We start from the raw sequence: 10,001 nt of genomic DNA on the forward strand, positions 1-10,001 counted from the left end.
ATAAAAAAAGAGATCAATGTCTACTCCATAGTGTAGATACGAAATCTCAATTTATTCGACCTAATTTACACTTTTCCTAATTTTAAATATATAAACTTTAATTTTTATTTTTCTAGTAATAAATTATTTCATGTTTAAAAAATAAAAGTTCTAAATCATATCTTTAAATATACAAATTAGTTCAAAAAATATAATTTAAGAACGAAAGAAGTTATTCATTTTCTCTAATTATTAAATCTTCATTTTATGAAACTTTCAAATTAAATTTGAATATTATAATCACACATACAAATTTACTAAGAACACAACTTAAAAGAAGTGAACTAATTAAAAATAACATAAACAATATACAAACCCACATCTATCCAAATATGTTTGTTTTTAAAATTACTCGATCGATTTTATATTTGAGAAAGTTGGGAAATGAAAGAGTGCACAAGTATTTCTTTGAAAGTGAGCAAACTTAATAAAAATAACCTCTGAAATATGTACAGATGAAGGAAAATATGGCTAAAAAAATACACACAACAATTAACTTATGTTCTCTCAACTAATTCCCATTCTCATTTTTTCGGAAATCTCAAGCATTTGTTGTGTTTGAAACCAGGCATACTAGGAGCAGCTGGGGTAAGCTTCGGTTTCGATTCGTTAGTAAAAGATAGTTTCTCCATCGAGTTTACAAACTTACGAAGATGTTTAATAAATTCTGGATATGTTTCGAGATTGCAATGCCCTCCTCCCTTCACCCATAAGGGATCATACTTTTCCTTTGAAAGTTCCCATAGTCGTTTCCCATGCGACCAATCCACAATATCATCGTTCGTTCCCTGCAAATAACCAACCAACCAAACCACCGTTTAATGAAACAAAAGAACACAAAACAACAAAAACAACGAAAGAACTTGACTTACATGTATGACTAGTACATGACAGCTGACATTTCGGATCTTGTCTATATTCTGAAAAATGTAAAAGTTGTTTGTTTATATAATAATTTGTTAAAACAGTATGAATGATATACCAAAAAAAAAGAAAACTTACTTTAAAGATATCAAACCAGAATGTGACTCTAACATTTGATATAACTCGAATGCCAGAAAGAATGGCACTATGAAGAACAACCCCTCTCAATTTTTCCATTCTAGATGCTAAATGTAAAGTCGGTCCACTTCCGACAGATTGCCCATATAAAATCAGATCTTCCTGTTTAATTCCATAACTGTTCTTCAGACATTCATACACGGCCTCGATGTCATAGTAAGTGTTCATCTCCGATGGCTTCATGATATAACAAAAGTCAGGATATCAATCAACAAACAAACAAACAAACATTTCAAAAGATGAATTTCCAATTCTACATATTTTCTTTTGTCTTTACCTTACCGCTAGAGGCTCCATAACCCGAATAGTCATAACTGTATCATAATAAAAACATTTCAAATCAGTAAAAGAAACAAATTCAATGTTCCTGAAAAAACCCAAAATTGCAGGGAGATGATCAAAGAAGGTTATGTTAGAGAAAGGAGGAGAGACATGCCTCATGATGTTGACACGAAGGTGAGCTCTGAGCTCAATGAAAAGCTCCTGCATCTGCCCTAAATCTGCAGCGTTGCCATGGGAGTACAAAATTGTGAACCTGGCAAAAGGGTGTTTCCAGAACGTGGCTACAACCTTATTACCAGCTTTAGTTTCAACCATATGAACGTCGGCGTTCTTATCAGGTGGTAAACCAGAGAAGATAAGCTTCCCTTCGTTGTCTGGGTAAACATCGTACGTAGGTGGGTCTGGCGGGAAGAAGGCAAATTTCGCCGCTACGTTAGACGTGACATTTCCCATTTAACTAAATGAAACAGGACGATGAAATTGATTCAATTTTAGACCATAGAAGGATTCAAAAAATCTGATTTTTCTTCTCAATTTAAAGAGGAGATTTTGGATAAATTTGTTTCTTTTATCCTACTTTTCTCCCGCCCTTAAATTTCAGAAGGGTTTTGAAGAAATTGAGCATGAGAAAGAGAATCAAGAGAACGGGAAACTTAGGAAAGGAGGTTGTGAGTGGTGGCGGAGGGAGGTGGTGGTGGTTGTTGTTGTTGGGGAATAGGAAAGAAGAAAGAAGAGAGAGAGGAGAGAGAGAGAGAAAGATCCTATCTAAGCGGGATGAGCTAATGTACAGAGTCTCCCAAGACGAAGAAAAGACGAGAAGACCAATGAAGAAAGTGATGACGACGGACGTTTACATTGATATGTACGCTTTCCATCTCCGGCTGGCGGTCTACTGTATACAGCCTTTTTTTGAAAAGACATCTTTACCCATTGATACATGCATTTCATTTCTAAGCTCTTAATACTAACCTCACCCACTCTTCTTACAAACCTACTAATTAATTAATGCTATTTATTTGGTTAATGATCATCTTTATCAAATATTACATTATGTGAGCAATAACCCAATAAATCATTAGCTAGGATTAAACATATGCGTCTTCCTAAAATTATTTTATCAAGTCAAATAGTTCACCTATAAGAATGCCCATTGACATTACCCAGATTTCAAAAGGGATCATCTTTTACGGGATTCCCTGTTCCGCATATTTCCCTCGCAGGGAGGAACAAAATAGTCATATTAAAAAAAAATATTTTTTTTACCGTTTTACCCCTCCCTGTTGGGACGGAGGAATTCCGTAACAAAGATCCTTTCTGCCCAGATTTGGCTAAACCAGGGGTTCTAAGGCTCCAACACTGAGTTTATCAGCTTGGGAGGACACTAAACTAAGTTTATACAGTTATATTCTTATACTCTAACCCTACCAAACCAATGTGGCCCATTAAAAAAAGCCGACCTAAGAGACTAATATGTCACAATTTCAATTCTTACTGAAATCGTTTTAAATGAAAGCGGGTATCATGGCGATGAAATGTCATGCTAGTTCTCACTAACTTAAAAAAAAAAATAAAGTGAGTAATTGGGTATAAAATAGTAATAATATTACACATAACCATGAGGGTAGAACTGGACTAAAAGAAAATCAAGATGGAATAAAGAAAGTGTGATGACATTATTAACTTGTTAAATCTTAACTATGATCTAGAATATAAATGGTAATATAAGATTCTATCTTGAAACAAATAAACAATAAATTTGCATGTAAAGGAGTAGAAAAAAAAAGAAGACACAATGGACGGTTAGGATCTGGTCAAAGGCTGCAGCAAGGATCTACTGAGAAAGAGAGAGAACTGAACAGGAGTCAGACATTCTTTTCATTTTTCCTTTGTTCAGTCAACAACTAAACAAATGGCTTGACACGCATCCTTAACCTCAAAGTAGATCAAAGAGAACGACTACATTTGACCAAACTACCCCTCCACCTTTTTTAGACTTTTGACTAAACTGACTCTTCTAAAAATAGCCAAAACTTTACATAATTTCAATCTTTCTACAAGTTGATTTATCTATATAAAGTATTTAGATCTGAAGGATTTACTTTATACAGCACCTTACTTAATACCCTCTAGCACAATAATAAATGGACTATGACCTCTAATTAATACTGAAATACTGTTTCAAAATTCAGTTTTCAATAAGAAAGTCTTGAATAAATTGCAAAAATGAAGAACAAATTTAGATGTTTTTAATAGAAATCGAACGCACCTGGTTCATGGCAGTGGTCGGGTGGGTTGTTGTGCAAGCATATTTCAAAATTGGTCAAGGTGCACCTATGTCGACCTCAACCTTGTTTGATGCAAGTTATTTGAGATTAATTTAAATAATCCACTATCCAATGAAGAATATACTAATCATTTATGTCATTCAAATTATCAACTAAAAAAATATCATCTATTTCTTTTACACATTTACCCCTAATGTCACTTTTACACAAATAATCTAATTCTCAATAACTTACTGTAAGCAAGGTTATTTAAAAATAACCACTTGGTTATTCAAATAACCCTAGATCTTGATTGATCTTGATTAATACATGGCATTTTCTTTAACCTAAATATAAAAAAAAGGAATTGGATGAAATCACATTAAATTAGCACATGAATAGGGCAGCCTAGCTGTTGGGACCATCAGCTTTAAGTAACAATAATTGAAAGGTAGAAGGTTAAAAGAGTCCATTAACTTGAGTATATGTTTAATGCTCCTCCATTGCTCTGAAGAAGAATAGGCATAGATTTGCTTTGCTCTGCCACAACACAGAAACATGTTGCTCCCATAGTTTCAATGTTTTTGGTGTATTCTTTGGGGCCACTAAAGGGCCCTACTATGTTAGCTAGCTGCTGCTTTCTCTATTTTAAATACTACCACTAACTATTCTATACTGGTACCACTTGTAAACAAACTAGCAAAACAAAAAAATGAACATATTTTAGGAAGATTTGTGCTTACTAGTGTGGTGGTTATGGATCACAAATCTGTACTTTGACAAAGTCATGCAGATCTTACATTATTCCTTGAGCAACCTGTTCATATACAGAAACAGCAGAATTTCGAAACCAAAACAGCATTTGACAGATATGAGGGAAAGCCTAATTATTCACAAGAAACAGTATATGCTTACATCAAAAGTGACCAATTTGTCATCTCAAATAGGATGGCCTTTAATTAGGTTAACCTAACAAAAGCAAGAAAAAACAATGGTAGAATTTTTATTGTCAGCCTGTTTAGCATGCCATCATTTTCAGGAATATGATGGATGTCCATAAACAAACAACCAACAAAGCTGAGGTGTCAAAAAATTGTGCTTTTCCTGTTTCCAAGAGGAAGAAAGCTTAAGCTCAAAGGCATGGATTTGGGTCAAAAAGCCCATAGGATATGCTTTGGACTTGGTGCACTAACAAAAAGCCAAGTCTCAAAGGAAATGAAAAAAAAAGCAAAAGAGAGCGAATCAATATGTTATAAAAGAAGAGTCAACATCAAAATTCTACAACTAAACTTTTCTCACAAAAAAAATCCACAGCTAATATAGCATTTTTTTTTAATTGTAAGATGTCAGTGAACATAATAAACAACAAAAAATACAAGAAGAAGATAGGAAAACAAAAACAAACAACAAAACCGATAAAACAACGAGCTCTGAGGTCCTTCAAGAGGTCAAGACTTTCCTGGCTTTCTGTTTTCCGGTTTTGTTGTTTGTTTTCCTCGATTTTTCTTGTATTTCTGTATTTTGCTTAGTAGTTGTTGATTAAACAACCTTTTCTATGCACTGACCTCTTTAAAAGTAAATATTAGTTGTGGAATGTGCAATCTGCCTCCAACTAAAATATTACACTATTTTAAGAAATCTAGGTCATGGATCATGGCATTCATGTGAAGTTGTATTTTCTAGTAATATTCTATTTACTGCTCAATTAGTCAGAGAAAAAAGTACAAGCATTTTCCAATTAAATAACAAACAAATCATACACCATCAAAAGATCCACATGCTAATTTGACAAGGCATAAATATTGCATCAAAAGCTCAAGCTAATAATACAGGCAGAAAAAGATGACAGTTAATTCTTTAAATCAATAATTCATAAGGTGATAAATCTAAAGCTTTATTTTAGTTGAGCACAAATGCACTGTTATACAAATATACATCTCATCATATGTGGTGAGAATGTTAGCAGAAGACAATAAGCTAATTACTGGACCATACTATACGAGACACCATTATAAATTCGCAGTGCCCATAGGATCAGCACTATACAACACGTTTTCTTCCTCTAATTTGGTGTTGCTTCCAACAACTGAAACCCATGTTTCAGTTATTTTCTTTAACTTCCCATCCAAAATCTCTACAAGAGTAAATGCTCGAAGTGTACCTGCTGAATTTGGAGAAAGAATTCCGACTACATTGTTTACATTGTTCGTGCTTCCATTGCTTGTACATTGGTCACCATCCATTTTTTTAACTCTGGGAACAATGGCCCCATTCAGGTATATAGTGTTGTCAGAACCATGGACAATCATCTTTCGAAGGCCATTTCCATATAACAGCTCTTTATGCATGTGGCCAAACACAACCAATGGGATAGACAATTTTGTTGTTTCTTTCAAATGGGTTATGGCATGCGTTAAATCTGCATCATGAATTGCTCAACTAAATACCATAAATTGTTGAATGAAAAATTACTTTACGCGTAGACTATGATTTTAATGATTTTCAGGAAGAAAAATTATCCAGTGTAATTTAAGAAACGGAGGTCCTAGTGAAAGAAATCAACACTAATGGAAGTGGACACAAAAAGGTTGGATAAAATTAAAAAAAAAGGGTTTACCTAGATCACCATGGTCACCACCTCCAGAACCCCAATCCTTCCCACAAATGTCATCTACCTTTGAACCTAGCCCTGCAGTATATACAACATAAGTGGAACTACATAATCCATAAAATGAGCAGATAAGCTGAATTCAATATGTCAAGGTACTAACCTTTAGGACCATTATGAGCAAGAAAAATGACTGAATAGTCATCTGGTGCACCCAAAGCTGCTTGATAGATTTTCTTAGCACTTCCTTCCATGTCATTGACGCCATATCTAGAGAAGGGGATTAAAATCCAATCAATTACATACAAACAGGAAGCAGAAACAGTTTAATTTTTTGATATTTTTTATTAAAACCACGGTAGCACATGGAAGTCGTGTCTCCGGTGGAAGTGAAGCAGAAACAGTTGGAGAACTAGAATTCGTGATGAATGCTTTTTGGCTCACATCAAGGCTGATAAGTTTTTGTTAAAATACTTTAGCAATATTTATAGATTAAGAAAGAAAATTTGGTGATCAAAATGTAAATAAGAATATCAATCATGATGAGCAAGCACACACACACACACACATGAGTGATATTTAAAGAATGCCCTTCTACACAAAGGGGATTACTGAGGTACTTTTTGCAAACAAAATGTAACCAAGAAATTTTGAAAAGTATTGTTTTTGCATATAAATCAGTAATCGATATTACACAACAGGAAAACAATTCATGTCCTCTGTTTCACTTCTATTTTGCAGAGATTCTGTGGAAACAAAGACATGTATAACTATAAACTGACCTTGAAGCCAGAAGTCTTTTCCGAAATAACTGCTCACCTCCACAAGAAAATGGTCTCCCCCCAACAATGCTCAACTTTAATGCAGGGTAGTCCAAACGGCGATAACCTACATGCTCCTCTCCAAGGCTACAAGTTCCAAGAATGCAATATTATCATCCTAGTATATTAATTTCACTCAGACAAGGATCTCAATAGTTAAACCATAAACATTTATCTGCCTAGTACTGATACAAATTTCCAGATGGGAAACACAATCCTACTAGTTAAGAATACAAAGGGAGATAGAATTGCTTCCTTAGATTTCTCTCAGCACACTATTTCCATGAAACTTCTAGTAAGCTTTTTTCTCTTTACAACAGAGATTATGAAGAATATGATCAGTAAACAGAATAATAAAAAACAAGACTGATATATGTTTCACAGGCTTATTCTAAAATCCATCCATTATAGTTAACATATATATTATATGTATGTGTTTGTCAAAAACAAAGGGTTTCTCAGAAAAGTTCTCCTCATCAGTCATGGGTGGTTTGCAACATTCTTCAACTGATTTTTTGGATTGAGAATGCAAAATTACCAACTAGTTACATTTTGACATCCTAGAGTTCCTGAAGTCGATTCGAAAGGTGAGAATAAATGTCAAACAACTCTTCCATAGCCAACTTCACCGCCTAGCCTCCTCTGATTAGTTTATCAGTTAGATTTAACAAATACAATTCATGGTTTGAAGGTACCACTGTATTTGTAAATAAAACATTTTCAGGCTAATAAGAAAGAAGTACACGTGCTTACCACTCAAGTTGAAGCTGAACCTTGTCCTTCCTCCTGAAGATTTTGGGACATGAGAGAGACAAAGCAAGTAGAGTAGATTAGTGGTTGAAGGTTTTTCAAACGCATTTATCAAATAGACTCAGTATGCAGTATAATTTCCAGACAATATTTTGCACCTAAAGTACTATTGACAAGCATGAATGTCCACATTCCACAGTATCATGGCTTTGTTCATTTCAGAGTAGAATACCCAAGGTAGAGTGAACAAACAGAATTAGAGTTGAACTTGTTAAAAAGAAACTAAAACATCAGCAATAAAGGAGAAATATCTCAGTGCAATTAATACATAAAAGTTAAAGCTCATATTTATTACATGAGAACCAAAAGATGACTATGTGATGTTATGCAATCATTAGTTCATATGATTTCATATACTATCTATTCAAGAGAGCGAAACCTATGTCATCAGTCCACCATAACCTAGAGAAGTTCTAATTCATCCCAACAAAGAGCAAGTCTAAACGGTAACTTTCACAGAATGACATACTTTTCAGCAAATTGTTGAGTTCTCCAGGCATCATGGTTCCCCAGTATAACTGCTTTAGCAAATTGTAGGTCTGCAATACTTCTAACAAGTTCAACATTCTCATTTCCAAAATCACCTGGTCAAATCGCATAGAAATTATCAATCCAAATCAATAAAAAAAATTCTAACTAAACGGAAAATTTACATATCTGTTATAACAAGATTGATAAATTGATTTAGAGAGGCTCGCAAATGAATGATTAATGAATAGAATAAGAAGGGCTACCTGTGAACAGCACCAAATCTGGCTGCAATATTCCAGTAACCCACATTAGAATGATTAAAATCTAAAGATCTAAAGTTTGTAATATACATTAAAGGTAGTATAGAACCAAAACTCCAGATCATTTGAGTTAGGAAATTATACAAATTATTAATTAGCCTCTACAATTTCTAATTAAAAATCAGTAGCATACAGAAGATGTAGTATAATGAGATCAATTGCATCTAAAACAGCAGTTAAGCATTACAGGAACAGTTAATAATAGGATTGCATAGATTGAAGCTATTCCTAACCTCATATAAAAAAGAGACTAAATGTCCAAGGAAGAACTTGGTACCTGAAGAAGTTGTAGTGCCTTGGTATCTTCTGATAGATTCCAGTCATCATGCTTCAATTACAGACATTGTTGGACAAAACAAGTTAGATGTTAACGCAATTGCATTACTGTTTTTCATATATCATTCGGTTTTACAAAATAAGAGTTCATTACGCAGCTATAAACCTATAAAATAGCGATAACAGTCCAGACAATGCCGAAGTAAATCTCTAATACAATAGCCATCTGATGAAGCTGGAAATTAGAAGCAATAATCATAATTCGATGTCAGAGAAGGCGAATAACACTAAATATAAACACTGATCATCAAATTCAACATCATTTGAGAGAAAAAAGAAAGAAAAACTCCTACCTAATGAGACATTGAGCGTGAGGTCAAAAGACAGTAGAGAAACAGAGGAAGAACTTACAACGTCTCCGACGACGGCAATTCGAACGGAGCGCGCCATTGATGAGCGGTAAGCAAGCTTTGTAGAGGGAGAGGAGACTGGCGAGCCAAAGAGGGAATAAGCTGATGTCACCTGAAATAACGCGCCCTCCATGAATAGATTCATCATAATTCCACCAAATGTAAGTGTTGACTCATATAAATTACGTTACAACATTTTTTTAGTTTTACTAAAATATAACTTTCTCAATAAATTTATTATTGTCCGAGTTCTTGAATAGTTGCTAGAAAGAATGACATACATTATCGTGTATATTTGGGTAAATATATTGATTATTTGATTACATTTTTTTTTTTGAACTTTCAATGATCAGGGCCTACCCCGAGTTTTGGACTGTTTCAGTGTAGAAAAAACTGTCAATCTTTTTGTTGTCTTAGGTCTCGTTTAAAAAGTTGATAAAAAACTTATTTAGATAAGATTTGAACTGATAACCAAACACTCTAAATTGTTATCTTAAACCACTAAATTACACTTTTATGTTTAAAAATATAATAGATTTAACTTAAATATCTTACTATTTGAAATAAATGGGCTCCTCTAGCCCAAGGACTTGCTCCAGGTAGGGTTGTAAACGAATCGAATCGAAGCGAATATTACT

General features: G+C 33.9%; 2 protein-coding genes across 2 annotated transcripts; both read right to left on the minus strand.

The window, feature by feature from the left end:
• Positions 1–442: 442 nt before the first annotated feature.
• LOC124911370 (alpha/beta hydrolase domain-containing protein 17C-like) lies at positions 443–2,348 on the minus strand. Its single transcript, XM_047451845.1, has 5 exons — positions 1,538–2,348; positions 1,379–1,415; positions 1,042–1,278; positions 912–959; positions 443–827 (listed from the first exon to the last, which is right to left on the minus strand). Exons 1-5 carry the CDS (start codon positions 1,834–1,836, stop codon positions 564–566), a joined length of 885 nt encoding a protein of 294 aa, XP_047307801.1. The 5' UTR covers positions 1,837–2,348; the 3' UTR covers positions 443–563.
• Positions 2,349–5,474: 3,126 nt separating this feature from the next.
• Positions 5,475–9,524, minus strand: LOC124912435. Its single transcript, XM_047453055.1, has 9 exons — positions 9,365–9,524; positions 8,955–9,005; positions 8,621–8,642; positions 8,356–8,470; positions 7,830–7,862; positions 7,038–7,163; positions 6,419–6,525; positions 6,265–6,336; positions 5,475–6,066 (listed from the first exon to the last, which is right to left on the minus strand). Exons 1-9 carry the CDS (start codon positions 9,509–9,511, stop codon positions 5,657–5,659), a joined length of 1,083 nt encoding a protein of 360 aa, XP_047309011.1. The 5' UTR covers positions 9,512–9,524; the 3' UTR covers positions 5,475–5,656.
• Between the last annotated feature and the right edge of the window lie 477 nt (positions 9,525–10,001).

The sequence above is a fragment of the Impatiens glandulifera genome, chromosome 8 (genome assembly GCF_907164915.1).
Source record: "Impatiens glandulifera chromosome 8, dImpGla2.1, whole genome shotgun sequence".
Classification (NCBI taxonomy): domain Eukaryota; kingdom Viridiplantae; phylum Streptophyta; class Magnoliopsida; order Ericales; family Balsaminaceae; genus Impatiens; species Impatiens glandulifera.

What these genes read in the sequence shown, in the direction of transcription:
- LOC124912435 (XM_047453055.1), bottom strand. Translation starts at nt 9,511, where the DNA reads ATGATGAATCTATTCATGGAGGGCGCGTTATTTCAGGTGACATCAGCT. An exon ending in TTGCCGTCGTCGGAGACGTT is followed by an intron (nt 9,006 to 9,364) that starts GTAAGTTCTTCC and finishes CTGTAATTGAAG; the next exon opens with CATGATGACTGGAATCTATC. An exon ending in AGATTTGGTGCTGTTCACAG is followed by an intron (nt 8,471 to 8,620) that starts GTAGCCCTTCTT and finishes CGATTTGACCAG; the next exon opens with GTGATTTTGGAAATGAGAAT.
- LOC124911370 (XM_047451845.1), bottom strand. Translation starts at nt 1,836, where the DNA reads ATGGGAAATGTCACGTCTAACGTAGCGGCGAAATTTGCCTTCTTCCCG. An exon ending in ATGGAGCCTCTAGCGGTAAG is followed by an intron (nt 1,279 to 1,378) that starts GTAAAGACAAAA and finishes TATATCATGAAG; the next exon opens with CCATCGGAGATGAACACTTA. An exon ending in TCTGGTTTGATATCTTTAAA is followed by an intron (nt 960 to 1,041) that starts GTAAGTTTTCTT and finishes TACATTTTTCAG; the next exon opens with AATATAGACAAGATCCGAAA.